Source organism: Cervus elaphus, chromosome 16 (assembly GCF_910594005.1).
Source record: "Cervus elaphus chromosome 16, mCerEla1.1, whole genome shotgun sequence".
In the NCBI taxonomy this organism is placed as follows: domain Eukaryota; kingdom Metazoa; phylum Chordata; class Mammalia; order Artiodactyla; family Cervidae; genus Cervus; species Cervus elaphus.
The window spans coordinates 42,753,253-42,773,525 of NC_057830.1; the positions used below are offsets into that span (position 1 = coordinate 42,753,253).

Below are 20,273 nucleotides of genomic sequence, written 5' to 3' on the forward strand. Positions count from 1 at the left end.
GGTGACAGAGGATGAGATGGTTGGATGGCGTTATTGGCTCAATGGACATGAGTTTAAGCAAACTCCAGGAGACAGTAAAGGACAAGGAAACTTGGTGTGCTACAGCCCATGGGGTCACAAAGAGCTGGACGCAACTGAGCTACTAAACAGTGACCGCTGCCCTGGGGGAGAGCTGTGGCCTTGGGCTTGTCTTCCCCTCTGCCACAAATGCCCCCGTAATCACCAGTATTTACATGGGGGTGGGGGGAGGGATGTCACTGTTGGCTGCACGGGGCACTTGAGACCAGGCTTTTTGCCTCCTCTGGTGGCAACGCTGAAGTTAAAGGTCATCCTGGTTCTGCAAATGTGAAGTGCACAGGCTTCTCCCTACATGTCCTCTCCCAGCTCATGGGCTTGGAGCCTGACATCCCGGGTTTGACTTTAGTCTTGCTGCCAGGCAGGCTTCAGGTTTCCCGATGGTGAATTCTGCTGCAGGAGCGGGCAAGGAGAACTGATTTAAATAGGATGGGCCCCTCCCAACCAGTCATGGAAGAGGCTCTTTTTCCCCAGAGATCCATCCCCTGGGCCAATCAGTCATACTAGCCCATCTGTACCCAGGCACAGTGCTGTGTCAGATGCGGTAGGGAAGGACAGACCCTGCTGTAGGGAAGTGGGCCAGCCAGGAGAAGATGGCTCTGTGAAAAGTTAAGCAAGAGTTGTTTAGTCGCTCAGTTGTGTCCGAGTCTTTGCGATCCTATGGACTGCAGCATGCCAGGCTTCCCTGTCTGTCACTGTTTCCCTGAGTTTGCTCAAACTCATGTCCATTGAGTTGGTGATGCCATCCAACCATCTCATCCTCTGCTGCCCCCTTCTTTTGCCTTCAGCCTTTCCCAGCACCAGGGTCTTCTCCAATGAGTCGGCTCTTTGCATCAGGTGGCCAGAGTTTTGGATCTTCAGCCTCAGTGCTTCCAATGAATCTTCAGGGTTGGTAGTACTTGTTTAAGAATTTGGTTTCGATAACACTTTTTATTTTTGGAGGCAGTATTCATACTGGTTAAGTACTTGGACTCTGGAGCCAACAGCCTGGGTTTGAAAGCTAGCTCTGCCATTCACCAGCTGTGTGACTTGGGCAAGTGCTGTGGCATCTCCATGCCCCAGGCCCTGATCAGAAAAATAGGGAGAATAAGAGTGCCTAGCCCCTGGGGAAATTAAGAGGATTAAATGAGTTAGTACATCTAAAGCACTTCTAATGAAGAAAGCACAGCATAACCTCGTCGTTGTTACAAAAGCGCTTCCTAAGTTCTCTCGTTATTTGTTCACACCGGCTAGCATGGCTGTCATGCCAACCCCAGGGAATTTCTCCAGTGCTGGTGGGCAAACGGGAGAGCTTGCTGAGACCTTGCAAGCCCGTGATGGCCCTGCAGGCCCTGGGGAGAGGTGGGATTGGAGACAGGCCTGGACAAAAGAGTCACCTTTGGATTAGGCAGGTTCCAGTGGGCACCCCCTGTGCGTGAGGTGCCCTGTGTGCTGGCTCAGTTGGGGCCTAAGGGTGCTCTTGTGAGGTACAGTGAAGGGTGGGGCCACTTCTCTGGGGGCATGCTCTTCCTTTATGCCCTCTGGGGGAGGCTCTGTACCCTTTTTTGGGAGGGTCATCCTAGTATAGGGGAGAGATGCCTTGTCCCTGGACCAGCAGAGAGCTGGTCAGGGGCTAGCCTGTGGGTGACTTTGGGGCCTGGCTGAATAAGCAGATTCCAAGACTGCCCTCCTGGAGGCCGGCCCCTTCCTGCAGGTGGCCCCCAGGGCTGCCACCCCCATGGACTTCTCTTTAGGTGGTGAGCTTGCCTGTGGCCGTGGGCCTCAGGTGGACAGGAAATCAATGTGTGAGGCTGTGGTCATCACCTGTCTCCCCTGCCCCCTCCGCGTGCACACACAGTCTGAGTGATTATCCATTGATTTCTCCTCACCATCATGTCCGTCTCGAGGATCTTCCCTTTCCTGCTGAGTCACTGGCGGAGGGGGCAGCAGTCTCGCTGAGGTGGTGGTGGGTCTCCAGGGCAGTCACCTGCCATTTATCTGCTGTCACTCATTCACATCCTCGAGCCTCTGGTGCACCCCAGAGTCTGGGGGAGAGGCAGCAGGTCGGGGGGAAGACAGGTCGGGAGGCATACAGAAGTCACGGGTCAGGCCTCAGTCCAGTGGACCTCAGCCAGTCACTCCTGGTGACATGGTGGGAAGCAATGGGGAAATCCTGTCCCCTTAAGCTGGGGTATGGGCTTCCCAGGTGGCTCAGTAGTAAAGAATCTGCCCACCAATGCAGGAGAGGTGGGTTCAGTCCCCGGGTTGGGAAGTTCCCCTGGAGAAGGAAATGGCAACCCACTCCAGTATTCTTGTCTGGAGAACCCCATGGTTAGAGGAACCTGGTGGGTTACAGTACATGGAGTCGCAAAAGAGTCAGACATGACTGAGGATGCATGCACCCAAGTAAGCCTGGGCAGAGCCAGCCTGGTGTGATGGGAGAGGATGTTAGTGTCAGGGCCAGGTAGCTCTAGGTCTGCCTCGAGGAGCTGTGTGATCTCAGGCAGGTTGCTTCACCTCTCTGGGCCACGTCAGAGCACTCTCCTGTGAAATGAGGAAGTTGTACTAAATGACCTGGGATTTGTATAATACCTGGCCTTCCGTGGGCTATCAGGGTTCCACCTCCCCCGTGTCTTCTTTCCAGAAGCATACGGAAGTCCTTACAAGAGGCCGGGGCATGTGGGGAGTCACGAGAGAGCTGTATCGGGCAGTCTGATCTGCTCTGGTTGGAGAGAAATACCTCACCCACATGAAGTGTGCAGCGCTTTGGGCAGGATGTGAGCCTGGCCTGACGCGGTTCTCTCTTCCAGGTGAGGAGTTTTATGAAGCCTCACCCTATGAGCCGGTGACCGCCCGCCTCTCGGACATCTTCAGGCTTGCTTCAATATTCTCAGGTGAGTGGGCTTGCACTGGGGCCTTGCCAGTCCTGCTCAGGTCCCCTGGGGCTGGCAGATCGAATCTCGGGGCTTGGTTGAGATGTCTGCTCGCCAGTAAGCCCCTGAATACCTCCAAGCCTGGAGTCTTCATCTGTAAAGAGAACACCATGACACCTTCCCCCCTTCTCCTCACCACCACCAAGGTTGTGTGTGGCCTAAAGTGTTTATGGGAATGGCCTAGAATGACCTGCCATGCTGGAGGTCTTGAATCTGACATCTGGTATTGCTTTCCCATTTTGTCACTCATCTTGCCTGGCGGGGTCCTTCCCAGCTGTTCTGCTTTGGTAGATTTGCTCAACCTCTCTGTGCCTCAGTTTGCTCTTTGGTGCAGAGGGGAGGGCACCTACCTTGTTGGATGGTTGTACGGTCAGAATGAACCAATGGTTGACCTGGGCTCAGCATGCTGCTGGGCTCGTGGGAGCTGTTAGTTGAGGTGGCCTGTGTTCCTGTCACCATCGTCTATTCTGTTGGGAAACTCTCATCTCCTCTGGGGTCTCTGCTTCTGAAATCCCTTTGAGGAGAGCCTCTGCTGCCTGGCTGCTCCTGCCTCGGGCTACCTAGAAAGGGAGAAGGCTCATTTGAGCTCCAGTTTGCTTGCCATGGTCTGTGTGTAGGAGCCCTGTGAGTCTTTTTTGGTTCTTTCTTCTTGACCTGTTCCCTCTGGCTTTGGGGTGACCAGTGGGCCTAGGGCAGCCTACCCCTACTTGGGCACTGGGGAGGGCCTTCTGGTCTTGCAGGCTGGGATGAGCTTCCTGGAGTCACCAGTCATACTTAGAGGGGACCAGGGTGGGCTTTCTCACCAAGACCTGTGAGTGTAGGGCCCCAAATCTCAGGCTTCTAAGCACTTTGTGACAGTATGTGAAACCTTCTGAAGTTTCTTTTGCGCTAAACCGAGGTTTCTCAACAGCAGTGCCGTTGACATTGACCTGGGTAATCCTCTCTGTGGCAGAAGATGTCCTGTGCGTGTGTGGTATTTAGCTACGTCCCTGGCCTCTACGCCCTGGATGCCAGGAGCAGCCCCCCAAACTGCAACCACCCCGTGTGTCTCCAGACACTGCCACTTGTCCCCTGAGGGGCACAGTCACTGCCAGCTGAGAAGCACGACTCTAGACTGCGAAATGAGACTCTAGGGAGACCCTCGGCCCTTTCCAATGAGGAATTCTCCAGGACAGTGTTTCCAAAACTTTTTCTTTTTTTCATTGTTGCCCCTTTAAGGAGAAAAATTAATTCCAAAGAGAGAAATAGTCTCAGTCTGCTGGGGCTGCCATAAAAGAATATCCTAGACTGGATGGCTTAAATGATGGAAGTCTATTATCTCACAGTTCTGGAGGCTGGAAGTCCAGGGTCGAGGTTTCTGGCAGGTTTGGTTTCTGGAGAGGGCTTGCTTCATGGTTTGCAGACAACAGCCTTCTCACTGTGTCCTCACAGGGTAGCGGGTGTGGATGGGTGGAAAGGATGTGGGGGATTGGAGCAGGGAGATACAAAAGAGGAGAGGGGGGAGAGAGACAGAGAGAGAGAGAGAGAGAGAAAGAAAGACAGACCTCTTCCTCTTCTTATGAGGACACTAATCCTATTGGATCATGGCCCCACCCTTATGACCTCATTTAACCTTAATGACCTCCTAAGAGCCCTGTCTTCAAATACAGTCACACTGGGGTTTAAGGCTTCAGCATCATTAATTTAGGGTGGGGACACAATTCAGTCCATAGCCAATGCCAAGTAATAAAATTGTCAGATAGGCTTGAGGTCTGGAGGGCCACACGCCACTGTCATATCTCCCCCGCCCCCCTTTTTTTTGCTTACCCAGGAGCCTGTTTTTGCTCCTTTAGGGCTGATACCCTCCTTTTCTCTCGAGAAGGCATGCTCTAAGGGATTAAGAGGTGGGGATACACATGTACCTGGTGGGAGAAATCCTGGGACCCATGAAAAGGGAGGCAGTGGCCAAAGACTGACCATTTGGCTGTGCCCTGGGGCACTGGTATGGCAGGGATGGCGGTGGATGGAATGGTGACTTCACCGGTGGTCCCTGCATGGAGCAGCCTGCCCCGGGCTCTCACTCTCACACCCCACGATGGGATGACGGCAGAGGTACCCATCTTGTCTCTGTTTATGGCTTTGTGATGACTCTGTGATGAGTCTTGCCCATCTCTAAGGGGCTGAACTCGCTGATGGACTGACTGAGGCCCCTCCTGGCACAGACATTTGCTTCTCACATCTCTTGATTAGTTTCAGATAGAAAACCACCTTGGGCCACTCTTTTGGAGGCAGTGCTTGGGGCCTCCAGCAGATTGAGGAGGTGGTTGGCATGTGGATGCTGTGATGGGGAAATGCTAGCAGCCTCACCTACCCGTTTCCCACCCCACGCCAAGCTGGGGTGCCACTGCCTGGGCGGGAGCCATTGGATTTACCTCCAGGGAAGAAATGGCTTTGGCTTGCTCCCTGGAGGTTGAAGGTCAGAGGTCCTCACCAGAGCTGGGGCCGCCACTGTCTCCTGGACTGACACTAAGTATCTTCCTGGCAGAAAATCTTTCTGTAATGGATTTGGCATTCTGCGGGACAAGGAAGTTGACAAGACAAATAAGGAGATTGCTGGTCTGCAGCTCACTCAATCAGCATCCTTTACCTGCTGCTCAGACATAACTGGGCCCTGCACGACCCTGGGTCCCTGGGCTCTGGGGACCACTCCCCACAGTGAGGGCAAGGCTCCCCCTCATTGCCCCCGCTGCCCCTGCTTCACCCAGAGCAGCTCTCAAGTTGGTGCATGGGTGGCTCTATCTGAGGGAAACCCGACCACCAAGAAACCAAGCAGACTGTGGCAGGGGGCACGCAGCAGAAAGAAGGCTGAGTGGGGAGCTAGGAGCCTGATTCCAGCGCAGTCTCTGCCATAGTTCAGCTGATGGGCTTGGGAGGTCACTTCCCTCCTCCAGACCTCACGTCTCTTTTCTGAAGAAGGAAGGTGTGAGCTTAGAGCAGGCCTGACCTCATCCAGGCGCACAGACGACGGTGGTGTTGTTTGACGTCTATAGGATGGAGTAGAGCAGATTGGAGCTCAGATGGTCATGGCCATTGCCTGGCTGCCCAGGAGGCTGAGAGGTCAATACCTGGGCAGGTGTATGACCCACCTGTGGCTCGCTGGCTGGGGAGGCCCGGCCTGGGAGACCCCAGGTCCTGTGCTGATGCTTCAGGATGATAAGGCTGCCACCCAATACGATTGTCTGGAGCACTGCCCCCTACCCTTCCACACGTTTATATGTGGCCTTAGGCGGCCCCCTCCACCATCTTGATGTGGAAAGGCTGTGGTGAGGGGCAGAACTGGGAGTTCTCCAGACTGTAATCCTCCCATTTGGAGCCCGGGGACTTGGGGGAGGGTGCTCTTGTGTCTCTGGGGCTGAGTGGCTACTGTCCCCTTATTTGTTTGTTTTTGGCTGTGCTGGGTCCTTGTTCCTCTGCATGCTCTCGTTGTTCGACCCCCTCTGGTTGCGGCAAGTGGGGCTACTTTCTAGTTGTGGTGCGCGGGCTTCTCAGAGGTTGTGAGGGGGGATGCAAACAGTGAGGGAAAGGAAATGCTTCGTCTACATGGGGTGAGGCCATAAAAGTGAGGATGAAGGGCCCGTGCGGGCCCGGCAGTGGCTTCCCTGTTGGCCGCTGGGCCATGCCCCAGGCCAGGGGGCAGCAGCAGGCAGGGGCCTTGCCTGGGCTGTCAGTGGCTCTCTCTGTGCTCCTGGTGAGGCCGGGGGCCTCCAGGGCCTGGGGAACCTGATTCAGGTGTTGCCAGATACGTGGGTGCAGCGTAAATTTATGCAAACTTGTCTTTCCTATAGTTGGAAGGGGACTTAGAGATCATCTAAACTCACCCCTTATTTGGCAGAAGGGAAACTGAGGCCCCAAGTGAAGGGGCGTCTACACCAGGACTCAACCCTGCTTTTCCCCCTGCCCATCATGTTCCTCAGACTTCCTCTGGTGTTTCAGCTCTAAGCCCTGGTTTCTTCTTACACAATGCTGGACTGATGGCAGTGCCTACCTGCTCAGGTTTTAAATCCTGTGGACAGAAGACAGCAACAATAAATACAAATATCAGCTATTAAATTTGGGCTTCCCCAGTGCCTCAGCAATAAAGAACCCACCTGCCAATGCAGGAGACATAAGAGATGTGGGTTCGATCCCTGGGTCAGGAAGATCCCCTGAAGGAGGAAATGGTAAACTGCTCCAGTATTCTTCCCTAGCAAATCCCACGGACAGAGGAGCCTGCCGGGTTACAGCCCGTCGGATTGCAAACAGTTGAACACAAGTTGCTGACTAAAGAACAACGAACTGAGAAATTGCGTGTGGGTTCCTGGCCCAGCACCTGGATGCTGGGCTCAGACATGTAGCTTCCGGCCCAGAGAATCCCATGGACTGTGTAGTCCATGGGGTCGCAAAGAGCCGGACACGACTGAGCACCTTTCACTTCTTACAGCGGACAGTGCAGGGACTTCTTCACGGCCGTCAGTGGCTCAGGCAGGGTGGCCTGGAGCCTGTTTATGGGAGATGGTTGCATGGCTTTTGGTGACATGAGGCTCCCTCCACCCATGTTCGTGCTGCATGGGGGCTGCAATGGGAGGTGGCTGGGTGATTTTCAGGGGGCAGTGGGTCCCTGGGGCGCCTGCTGGGCCTCTGTGGCCTTAGCTCACTGTGATCAGGTGGGAACATGGGGGCTGGTGAGCGGCCTGGCTCGGGCCTTCTGTTCGTGGTGGGAACACAGGGGGCTGGTGAGGGGCCTGGCTCGGGCCTTCTGTTCGTGGTTAGAGGAAGAAGTGATGGGTGTGACAGTGTCAGTTGGCTGTGAGCCTCTGGGGTGGGCCGTCTTGCTTGGATGGAGTCAGGAGAGGCCTGAGGATTTTTTTTTTTTAGGAAATTTCTGTTTTGTTTTGTTTATTTGCATATAGTTGGTTTATAATGTCGTGTTAGTTTCTGCTGTATAACAGAGTGAGTCACCTGTGTGTATCCATATATCCCCTCCCTTCTGAGTCTCCCCTCCCTTCCTACCCATCCATGTAGGTCATCACGGAGCACCACACTGCACTCCTCGGATGTTCTTTTTTGAAAAAATTAATTAATCAAATTTTAATTGGAGGATAATTGCTTTACAATACTTTGTTGATTTCTGCCATACCTCAGCATGAGTCAGCCATAGGTGTACGTGTCCTCTCCCTTCTGAACGTCCCTTCCCACCTCCCACCCCGTCCCACCACCTCTAGATTGTTGCAGAGGACTGTATTTGAGCTCCTGAGTCACACAGTGAATGTCCCCGGCTGTCTGATCTTGCAGACGGTAATGTACGTGTTTCCACGCCTGCTCTCAGCTTGTCACCCCCTCTCCTCCCCTCCCTGTGTCTGCAAATCTGTTCTCTGCGTCTCCGTCTCCACTGCTGCCCTGCAGGTAGGGTCATCCCTCCCGCCCTTCTAGGTTCCATATGAACGCATTAACATACGATATTTGTCGTTCTCTTTTTGATGCTTTATTCCACATAATAGGCTATCAGTTCATCCACCTTGTTAGAACTGAGTCAAGTGCATTCCTTTTAATGGCTGAGTAATATCCCATTGAGTATATGTACCACAACTTCTTTATCCATTCATCTGTCAGTGGACATTTAGGTTGCTTAAATGTTCTAGCTATTGTAAACAGTGCTGCGATGATCATTGGGGTGCATGCATCTTTTTCAGTTTTGGTTTCCTTGGGGTATATGCCCAGTTGCAGGATTGTTGGGTTATATGGTAGATTTATTTCTAGTTTTTTAAGGAATCTCCATACTGATCTCTATAGTGGCTATATCAGTTTGCATTCCCACCAACAATGCAGGAGGGTTCCCTTTTCTCCAAAGCTCTGGGGTGTTCTAGTTGAAGGCTCCACTGGTCCTTTTGCAGGGGCCTCAGGAGAGGAGGGAATCCTACCCTTGCCAAGAAGCTTTGGAAATGGCCCCTGAGGGACACCACCCTCCCCCTCTGCGCCCTTGTGCTTCGTTCTTATTACAGTGCTTGCTCTTGCGTGTTGGGGGCACGAATATGATGGCACTGTGATTGTTGGTCTCTGTGTCACTGCATCCGCGCATCTCTGCTCCCCTGTGTGCCTAGCGCTGGCACTGACACCCATCCACGGAGGATCCTGGACTAGAGGATGGTTGCGGACTAGAGACCTGCTGGGCCTAGTTTGAATCCTGGCTGGACCCTACTGACTGACTACAGGGTGGATCACTTGACTGAATCTCATTTTCCTCATCTGTAAAATGTAGTGCTGCCAGGATGGGTGATGACCTCCCCAGAAGGTGGTGGAGCCCAGGAGCACCCTAGGTGGTGGCCACAGGCGATGCTGCCAGGCGCTGGTGGGAGCTAGTGGTTTAGTGTGAGCTCTTAGAGCTGCACCAGGAAGGCTGGCTGAGAGGTCCAGGTGGGTCTGAGGTGTCCCGCGTGGGCTGCCTGTCGAGTAGCCCTGAGGTTTAGAGGAGGACTGGGGGCTTCTGAGGGCTTCAGGGAAGAGGTGGATCTCGGTGTGATGCCAACACTACCTACGATGCTGCTTTGAAGGGAGTCAGACCGTGTCCTCACTGGATCGTTGGGGCAGGTAGACACGGCTGAGACCCACGAGGTGGTTTATCTGTGGTGCTAGTGTGGCCCTGAGAGTCCACGGGAGGCAGCAGCAGGCGGCGCCTGGGGCACTCAGCAGAGTCTTGGGGGAGGAGAGTGGGATCTGAGGGTCACAATCCCAGCAGCATCATGGCTTGGAGGCTACCCCCACTTCTAGGTCTGGTGGGCTCCGAGGACAGCGACTGGAGACCCTTGTGGCAGATGGAAGATTGGCCTCCCGGGGTCTCCTCCCTTGGAACTCTCGCTCAGGAGTTCTCTGGGACAGAAATCAGCGTGACTGACTCGGGTCGAGTCCCTGGTGGGGTGCGGCTGAGCTGCCTTTGGGTGAGGGAGTGGCTTAGCCCTGGGCTCCAGAGTCAGTCCCCCCTGAAGGTCACCGGAGTGGCATGAGTGGGCACCCGGAGAGTTGGGCTTGGCTCATTTCTGTTGGATGCCCTGGGAGGCCGCCTCCCTTCCCTGGCTCCGCCGAGGGCCCCCCCCTGCCCCTCCTCCCCTGAAGTTGCTGAGCTGAAGATGGCAAGCAAGGCCCAGCAGATCAGCTGGTGCCTCTCAGAGGGGACTCGATCCCAAGGCAGCCCCTGTGAGGAGGCTTTGGGGACCCAGGGCAGGGGATGGCCGGGGGTGGGGGACGGTGAACTGCAGCCCATCTCCCTGCCCCCCTGCATGGTGGCTCAGGCGATAAACTGCTTATCCTCAGGTTGTCTGCCTGAGCCGAATGCAGAAGCGTGTTATTTAAATTTCAAAATCACATTCTTTTTCTAACAGCTGTCAGAGTCTCTGAGCATCAGCGAAAATTGGGCCTCAGCGGCAGTTCTGCCACCTTTCCCACCGCCCCTTCCAGGGACAATGTGTCTGGTGGCCTAGGAGGTGGTGTGGCATGGGAGGGGCTGTGGGGACAGGGGGAAGTGGGGGGGTGGTGACCCATGACTCTGGCCATGCTGATCAGTGGTTGGGACTGAAGGGAGGAGGCCAGCTTCCCCATCGGGGTGCCAAGCGCTTCCTCCCTTCCGTTTCATTTCCTCTTCTCCCCCGGGCTCCCCCAGCCAGGAGGATTTGCTTGCAGAAGGTGTGAGCGGAGTGCCGGTGGCTTCATGTTTGCTTCTCTTTGTGTCCATGAAAGAAAAAAGGAGAGAACAGTATTTAACCCAACGAGAGGTTTTTTAAGGGTAGAGGTTCAGGTGCTATGGTTGGGGTGATGTCTTGGTTGGGCAAAGTGTTTCTGGTTCCCTTCAAATAGCATCTTCTAGGGGCACCTACTTGCTTCCCCGTGGGTGGATAGACAGGCTCTGCCAGCAGCGGGGGTGAGGGTGGTCCCAGGCTCACCCTGCACTCTTGGCATGCAGGGCTCTGTCCATTCCCCCCAGCAACACCCTGTCCACCCCTCACCCCACCCTGGTGCCCCGCATGCTCCTCCTGGCTTAGCCAGGGACTGTGCTCCTCTTATTTATCTGGGTAGAAGGCAGGATTTGGCTAACTGTTCTGGGAATGATCCTGCCAATTATGTCTGTCAGCATGTTCTTTTAACCCCATGAATGTGTAGAGAAAGGAACAGGTCTGACTGGGGTCACACGTGTCCATGTGTGTAGTGTGTAGGTGGGGAGTATAAGTGTGTTCGGTGAATGCCTGGGAGGTGTGTGTATGTGTGGTTTGTGTGTGTGTGTGTAGTGTGTGTCTGTGTGGGGTGGTATGTGTGTATGTAGAGTGATACATGTGTGTGGAGTTGTGTTTGTGTGAGGCGTGTGTGTGTGGTGTTGGTGGGGTGGTATGTGTGTGGGGTGGGGTGTGTGTGTGTGGGGTGGTGTGTATGTAGAGCTGTGTGTGTGTGGTGTGTGTGTATATTGGGTGATATACGTGTGTGGGTGGTGTGTATGTGTGTCTATGAGTTTTGGCAGTGGCCCCCTTCTGCACGTGGAGAGGGGAGGAGGAGAGGGAGGCAGGGATGCAGAGACTTGAGTGGGAATGTGGGCGATGGTGGTCCTTCCCTTGGGGAACAGACATTGCCCCCAGGCCCTTTCTGACCTCTTAGGGAAGCCCTGGGAGTGGGGGTCAGGGGTGAATACTGAGGGATGTTAGAGGATGGAAGGCCATTCTCCCCATCAACAAAAATGAGCAGACTGAAGCTTCCTGTGAGTTCCGCAGCTTCCTACAGTCAGGAGGTTATGTTGCTGGGCTCTGGACTCTTGGTACCCATGCTGCAGAGGCGAGTGTTGAGTCCATCTCTCACGGAGCAGCCCTTGCATGCCATGCCCTGATCCAGTGGACACGACAGAGGCGTCTGTTGCTCTCGTGGAGCTTACATTCGATTAGCTTGAGACCGAGAAAAAACAAACAAGCCAACAAGCAAATTCTCAAAAATAAGTGAGACAGTGATGAATGCTGAGTAAGGATTAAAACCGAATGAGGAGCAAAGGTGTCTTGTGGCGACTCTGGATTGGAAATGCCCAAGTGTGACTCCCGGGAAGGATGCTGCTGTGGGAAATTCTGGGAGTGGCAGAAGGGACAGCAGGTGAAGGCCACAGGTGGGGACCCGTGTGGTGGAGGGTGAGACTTCGGGAAGGTGGGCTGGGACAGTGATGATTTGGGGGGTGGGCACAGAGGTGGGCAGGGGCCAATCCCTGAGATGCCGCAGGCACGTTAAGGAGTTAAGATTTCCTTTTAAGAGTAATGAGAAACCTTTGAGGATTTCAAATACCAGAATGGCACAGTATGATTTATGGTTTTGAAAAGGTTCTTCTTGTGCCATGGGAGGGTGGATCAGGGGGCAGGGAGAGCCTGTGAGCTGTTGCAGTTGCTCACGTGCTATGACAGCAAAAGAGAAAAAGATGCATGGAGCTGGGATCTACTGGGATCTGATAATTTAGGCTTGAACAACACTGGTACCACTGTTTACCAGAACGGAGAAGGTGACAAAAGGGGCAGGTGGGGGCGGGGAGCAGAGATCCAGGGTTCTCTTTTAGTCACATGGACACTGAGATGCTAGTTAGACCTCCACCTGGAAATGGCCAAGTAGGCTGTTGGATGTAAGCCTGGAGTTCTGGGAGAGGTCAGAGTTGATATACAGATTGCGAATCGTTAGCATATAGATGGTACTAACAGCCGTGGGACCATGAAGTCACTTAGGGAGACTAGACCGGGAGGGAGGCGGGCTCTCCGCGCAGAGGAGGCTGCAGCCAGGGCCAGTGATGAAAGGGGAGCCGAGTCAGGCGGGGAGGCTGAGTGTGGAGGGCAGCTGCTGGGCAGGGTGGCGGGACTGGGCAGAGAGGGAGGACAGTGAGCTGGGTGTGCGGTCACTCATGAGAGGGGCAGCAGGGAATGACCAAGGAGTTGAGGGGGGACTGGCATCAGGAGTCCCGTAGGAGGAGTGATGCCCCAAACATGGCCCTGAGGAGAAAGCAGGACCCCCACCACCTCTGGGCCCAGTGGTCCGCTGTCTATAAGCTGCCCAATGGCCGCTGCTTCCAAAATCAATATGCCAAATGACCGCATCACTGATTTTACCAATTTATGGATCTGCCAAACCTGTTTCTTTTTATTATTATTATTTTACTTTTTTCCCCCCTTAAATTTATTTTTTGGCCATGCCATTTGGCATGTGGGATCTTACTTCCCCAACCAGGGAATGTGTGCCCTTTGCTTTGGAAGCTCAGAGAGTCTTACCACTGGACCACCAGGGAAGTCACTCTTTTCATTATTTTTAAAGCTTTTAGAAATGCACATTTGAATGATTTTCATGGCTTCTGAAGATTTTTTTTTTTGCAAATGGTCTTCACTGTTGTTTTTTAAGATATATTCAGCTTTTCAGGAATCTAAGCATTGGGAGTTGATGTTGACTTCTTAGAGCAAGAAAGGTATATTTCATAATCAGTAAAAAATAATTTAGCTTATGATTGGTGCTTCTAATCCTACTTTCATTCACCAGAAATAAAAGAAACTGACAAAGAATTAAGGTGAACCACACCAATATGAAATGGCTCAATTTTGGCTTTTAACTGTCAAACAGAATTAAAACTGATAGGCCATTGTGGGAAAAGGTATGAGAATGGTAAAAATCCTAAATATTAAAAAAAATCACACCAAGACTATATTTAAAAGGACAAAGAGCATTCAAAAGTGGCTAAAAAGTCCCTTCAAATGTGAAATACTGTAATGAAGTTTTAATTTTTAATTATTAGAAACATAAAATCAAGACTGGTATGCCATTTACAGAAAGGATTCTGACAGCAGTTACAATTTGTCAAAATATAAAATGATATTCAAAAGCAATTGATTTTTTTTCGAATTTATTTGCTGTGAATTTGCCATTCATCAACTTGACTTTTGGTGGATTGGCCTGTTTCCAAAAATGCAGGTGCCTGGGAGAGTCCTGGGGTGGCCGCGTGCTATGAGGGGCTGAAGGTGAGGGTGAAGTCTCAAGAGAAAGTCGAGGGTGTTAGGGAGCGTGGACTAGGACTGCTGGGGCCTGTGAGGAGGGTGGGCCCCAGAGCTGTGGGGCATGGAGCCTGGGGTCCCCCGGGTCTCTGGGCCTTGAATGACAGCCTCACACTGACAGGCGCGTGCTGGAATCGGCCGGTCATCTCCTGGGGAGTTGAGTTGTCTTTTCATGCTGCTTCGTGCTGGGTGATGTGGGCCTCCAGGCCACCAATTCCGGTGGTGTGGGGGCCAGGGGTGAGAAAGATCGCTGAGGTCCTGCTCTCGTAGCTTCTCAGATAAGCAGAGGGAGCTCTGAAATCCTCTTGCTCATGAACAGGGAGACTGGGGCCCTTTTGGCTTTTTGTGTGTGATGTGTGAGGCTGGAGAGAGAGGCACATAGGACAGGCCCCTTTTAGCAGGGCTGTGTGAAAACACAGGGATGGAGGCAAGGTCTTTCTAGGGAAAATATTCTTTAAAAAAAATTTGGGGGGAATTTCTTGGCAGTCTAGTGGTTAAGACTTTGCTTTTCAATGTGGGGGGTGGTGAAAGTTCAATCCCTGGCTGGGGAGCTAAGATCCCACATGCCTTGGGGCTAAAAAACATAGAGCAGAAACATTATTATAACAAAATTCAATAAAGACTAAAAATAGTCCACAAAAAAATCTTAAAAATTTTTTTTTACAGTTTTTAAAGCTTACTTTCCATTTATAGTTATTGCACAATATTGGCTATATTCCCCGTGTTGTTCAATGTATCCTTGAGCCTGTCTTCTGCCCAGCAGTTTTTACCTCCCCCTCCCCATGCCACCACTGGTGACCACGAGTTTGTTGTCTGTGTCTGAGTCTGCTGCTTTTTTGTTATATTCACTAACTTGTATTTTTTACATTGCACATATGTGACATCATACAGTATTTATCTTTGTCTGATTTATTGCACTTGACAGAATGCCCTCCAAGCTCATCCATGTTGCTGCAAATGGCAAAATTCATTCTTTTTTATGACTGAGTACTATTCCATCACACACACACACACACACACAGACACACAGACACACACACAGACACAGACACACACACACACACACACACACAGAGATATATATATATATACAGTGCAAACCTGGGTTTGATCCCTGGGTTGGGAAGATCCCCTGGAGAAAGGAATGGCTACCCACTCCAGCATTCTTGCCTGGAGAATCCCATGGACAGAGGAGCCTGGTGGGCTGCAGTCCATGGGGTCGCACAGAGGGGGACACGTCTGAGCGACTAACACACGCTGGCCCATGTATATATACACATACCACGTCATCTTTATGGCCACGTAGGTTGCTTCCATACCTTGGCAGCTGTAAATAATGCTGCAGTGAACACTGGGGCGCGTGTATCTCTTCGAATTAGTTTTGTTGCTCTTTTCAAACATATACCAAGGAGTGGAGTTGCTGGGTCATTTGGTAGTTCTGTTTTTAGGTTTTTGAGAAACCTCCATACTGTTTTTGACAGTGGCTGCACCAATTTACATTCCCGCCAACAGCAGGGACCACATTCTTAAACAAGCATTTATTGCACATGTGCTGTGGGCTGGAAACTGCTGTTGGTATTTGCGTCTGCTTTATCCCATTGTTATCGCTCCCTAGGATGTTGTGAGTGAAAGTTGTGTCTGACTCTTTGCGACCCCATGGACTACACAGTCCATGGAATTTTCTAGGCCAGAATACTGGAGTGGGTAGCCTTTCCCTTCTCCAGTCTTCCCAACCCAGGGATCGAACCAGGGTCTCCTACATTGCAGGCAGATTCTTTACCAACTGAGCTATCAGGGAAGACTTCCCTTGGTGGCTCAGATAGTAAAGCATCTGCCTACAATGCAGGAGACCCGGGTTCCATCCCTGGGTTGGGAAGATCCTCTGGAGAAGGAAACGGCTACCCACTCCAGTACTCTTGCCTGGAAAATCCCGTGGACAGAGAAGTGTGGTGGGCTATAGTCCATGGGGTTGCAGAGTCGGACACCACTGAGCCCTTCACTTTCTCTTTATCCCCTTAGTCTTTAGTGCGGTTCTGTGTGTAGACAAGGCGGGTGTTGTATCCTCATTTTGCAGATGAGTGAAAAGAGGCGGAAAGAGGTCGTATTACCCGTGCACACTTGCTCTGCTGCTCAGTGGCCCACCGGATCCTCCAGCTCCCCACACACCGCCGGGAGCCCCTGGTCTTTATCACCAGTGCAGCCCCAAGCAGGATGGGCAGGGATGTTTGTGAAGCCCGCAGAGTCAGCCTCAGGCCAAGGGGAAAATTTCCATTTGTTACTTGATTATAATCTCTTGTTCACGCTGGAATGTAAGCTCTAGGAAAAGAGGAGTTTTGCCAGTTACTTCTCCAGCAGTGTTCTGCATGCAGTGGATGCTCAGTACTTGACTGTTGTGAAAGTTAATGAATCTCGAGGGAGAACTGGGCAGGGTGGCCCCAGGGCAAGAAGCATGGAGGTGATGGTCAGGGTGACTGCCTTCTGCAGGGAAGGTGGGTTCCTCACATAGAAATTCTTCTCCTTACCCCTTCCTCTTCCTCCTCACCCTTCCTACCCTCCATCCAGCCCTGTCGAGAGTTTGTGTAGTCTGCATCTCATTGTTGAGTGCCTCTCTGCCCCCCCTTGCACACCTTACTATCTGTCCTCCTTTTTGAAACTCTTGTCTTGGTTTCCATGACAGCAGCATCTCCTGATTGTCCATCACCTCGTGGTCCGCTCGTCCTCATGGTCCAGTCTCTACTAAATGATGGCTCCCGGAGCTCTGTCCCGACCACGCCTGTCCTTTTCTTTATTTTCATCCTCGTGTAGTTATATGGCTTTAAATAACCTTCAGTGTCAGTCAGGCTCAGCTTTATTGCTAGCTCAGACCTCTCTCCTGAACTCCAGCCTCCATGATCCTCCTGCCTTTCAACATCACCATATGGACATCTCGTAGGCATCTCAGACATCAGTTGAAACCATCTTGTTCTGCCCCTTTTTCTTTCCTCCAAGTCTTTCCTGTTTCACAAAATGATTCCACCACCCCCTGGGCTCAGGTCAGAAACCTCAGAGTTTTCCCTCATTTCTCTCCTTCTTCCCATTCCGCACCCAACCCATCCTGTTGGCTTTATCTCTAAATTATTTGCAGATTGGGCTCATTTTTTGGACATCTTTGCAGTCATCACTCTTTCTAAGCTGCCACTGTCTTTCACTGGCTACTACAACAGCCTGGAACTGGCCTCCTCTTTAACCCTTACCCCTTCATGGGAACTCTGTCTTCCATGTGTCAGGCAAAGTACTTGAGGTTGGATGACTCCCATTCTTAAAACACTGTAAGTGCTTTGCATCTTAGAATACAATCTGAAGCTCTTATGCTGCCCTATAAGTCATGAGTGCCCTCTGCTGACTGCCCTTCTGGCTTCTCCCTCTTACATTTGTTTCATTTACAAAACTCTGGCCACTTTCCCTTCCTTTTGCCTGTAAACACACTGAGCTCAGTCTGCCTCAGGACCTTTGCACGTGCTCTCCCTTTTGCTTGGGATTATCTGACTTGGGATTTTTTTGCATGTTTCATTCCTGCCCATCATTCTTTCTCAGCTTGGATGCCCAGCTAGGACAGCCCTTCCCTCTTCCCTCATTCTGTTCTGAATTCTACTTATTTGATTTTCTTCACAGTACTTATAGCACTTTAAATTGCCTTATTTATTTGTTCATGGGTTTACTACGAATCTTCCTCTCCCTAGAATAAAAGCCCCTGGAGAGCGTGGACTCTGTCTCTCAACTCACAGCTGGATTTCTCAGGTGTGTCATCAGCCCATGAAAACAGCTGCTGGCTGACAGCTGCTTGACCCACTGGGATTTGGTGCTGTGTGTGGAGGAGGCAGGCGCAGCCGTGAGACCGTGTGTGTGTGTGTTGTGTGTGCACACATGCTGTTGTGTTTGCACAGGGCAAGCCGGGCTCCTCTCAGCTGGCTTGTAGAAACAGGGTGGGACGGGGGAGCTTCCTCATTCCCTCCAGACCTGAGTCCTGCACGGTCTGTGTGTGGGGGGTGGGAGCAGACAGGAGAGTCACAAAACACAGAAAACCAGATAGTTCACAACCTGTCATTTTCCAGGTCAGGAAATGAAACCCAGAGAGAGTCAGGCTTCACTGGGGGCTTCCCACACTTAGGAGGGGCAGAGATGGAATTAGGGCCCAGGATTTTGACTCCCACTTTAGGGGCCAAGCTTCAGAGCATGGCCCACAGGCCCAGGGTCGGCTGGAGGGTGGACGTGGCAGCTGGAAGCAGGATAAGGGGCAAGGGACCAGCGTGGCCATTTCCTGGAAGGCCGGAAGGGAGAGCTGAAAACCATGGGTCCTTTTGCTTTGAAGCCTTGTGGAAAGAGGAGCATCTTACTTTTGCTTCCCCAGGGAAAGGCCTATTTGTGATTGGAAGGTTTACCTTCATGGGCTTTTTGGCTGGGGTGATAGCGAAGCCCCCGGGGACATGCCCTGGTAACAACAGAAGCCCATCGCTTCCTCTGTTGGGGATGGGTTTGGTGACTGTGGGTGGGCTGGGGGGTGTGCTTGTGTGGGGACCAGGCCGGGGGCAGCTCTGCTTCTCCTGTTACTCTCTGGTTCTCCACCTTTGGCAGGCAGCCTCCGCATCACGCAGAGTTGTGAAATCCAGCTCTCTGGGCGCCAGCCACAGACCTCTCCACTGCAAGGGTCTGGTGTGGGGCTGGCTGCGCCTCTGTGAGTAACAGGCAGATTAAGTGAGTCACAAATACACCAGAGTGTGAGAACTTTGAGTCAGTTACTTCCCTCCACGGGCAGACGCATTGTTGCTGGACTGGGAGATGGGCATAGGGATAAATATTTTAATTTCAATAGCTGTGCATTGTAAGAGGTCTTGGAAAAATTCAGAATTAACATAAAGGTTATCATGCAGGACAAATCTAGGTAGGTATTCAAAAACTTAAAAAGTGAATATTTCATTTTGCTTAAGAATTAAGAGATTAAAAAATTAATTAAATATCAGTGCAAGTGTACTGATGATGTCATTCATTTGTTAAGTCATTCATGTGATGTCATTCATGTGTTAAGTCTTCGTGACCCCATGGACTGTCGCCCACCAGGCTCCTCTGTCCATGGAATTCTCCAGGCAAGAATACTGGAGTGGGTTGCCATTTCCTCCTCCAGGGTATCTTTCTGACGCAGGGATTGAACCCAAGTCTCCCACATTGGCAGACCAGTTCCTTATTACCATTTCAGCCACCATGGAAGCCCACTGGTAACATGGCCAAAACCATATAGGTGGTACCTGGTAGCTGTGGTTTGGTAAACCTAGTTCTGTAAAGCAAATACTCAAGGGTATGGTTTTGAAGGTTTGAAGACAGATCATCATTGGCTCAGGGTGGAGTCCCAGGAGGGAGGGGGTAGGTGGGTGAGGCTTGGCTAGGGTGAGGCTGCCCCTCCACAGTGGGGCCCCTCCTTGCCCTGCCCTCAGGGGGAAGCTAGATTGTGTCCCCAGGGGCTGGAGCTGGGAGAATGTGTTTTGGGAAGTGCCAGGCGTGGTTAAATCCCACTTCCCTTTCCCGGGAGCAGCTGTTACCATTTACGCCTTGGCCCATTGGGCTGGCGCAGGCCTGGGAGGAATTTCCTGCTCCTGAATCCCTGGCAGGTCCTGTGTGGGTCTGTGCAGGGCTGGGGCGGGGTAGGGGTGGGGGAGCAGGGGCCTCCCTCCCTGCTGTTAGGATACTTTGGTTCAGGGGCCACAGCCCCACACTGGGCTGGGCGAGGCTGGTATTTGCAATCCAGCAGCTCATCCTTCTTCTCCAGTGGAGAGTTGGGTATTTTTTTTATTTTTAAAATATTTATTTATTTTTGGCTGTGCTGAGTCTTTGATGCTGTGGGCTTCTCATTGCGGGGACTTCTCTTGTTGCCAGGAGCGTGGGCTCTAGGGCGTGTAAGCTTTAGTAGGCACAGCACACAGGCTCCGTAGTTCCAACTTGTGGTCTCCAGAGCACTCAGACTTCAGGGTTTGTGGCGTGTGGGCTCCGTAGTTGTGGCGCATGGGCTTAGTTATCCCCACGGCTTGTGGAATCTTCCTGGACCAGGGATCAAACCCGGGTTCCCTGCATGGGCAGGCAGATTCTTAACCACTGGATCACCAGGGAAGTCCCTCAGTGGGGACTGTTGAAAAGGATAACATAACTTTTTGGACTCCCGAGGTTTGTTGTTCAGTGGCTCAGTCTCTGACTCTTGGCGACCTAT

The 20,273-nt window shown here is 52.1% G+C and overlaps 1 protein-coding gene across 2 annotated transcripts in view; it reads left to right on the forward strand.

Moving 5' to 3' along the window:
- The window catches only part of GFRA2 (GDNF family receptor alpha 2), a 103,271-nt gene that overhangs the window by 10,868 nt on the left and 72,130 nt on the right, over positions 1–20,273 (forward strand). For both annotated transcript variants that reach the window (XM_043870518.1, XM_043870519.1), the window contains exon 3: positions 2,865–2,948. In XM_043870518.1, the coding sequence (XP_043726453.1) occupies positions 2,865–2,948 (84 nt within the window). The remainder of the gene's footprint in view (positions 1–2,864; positions 2,949–20,273) is intronic.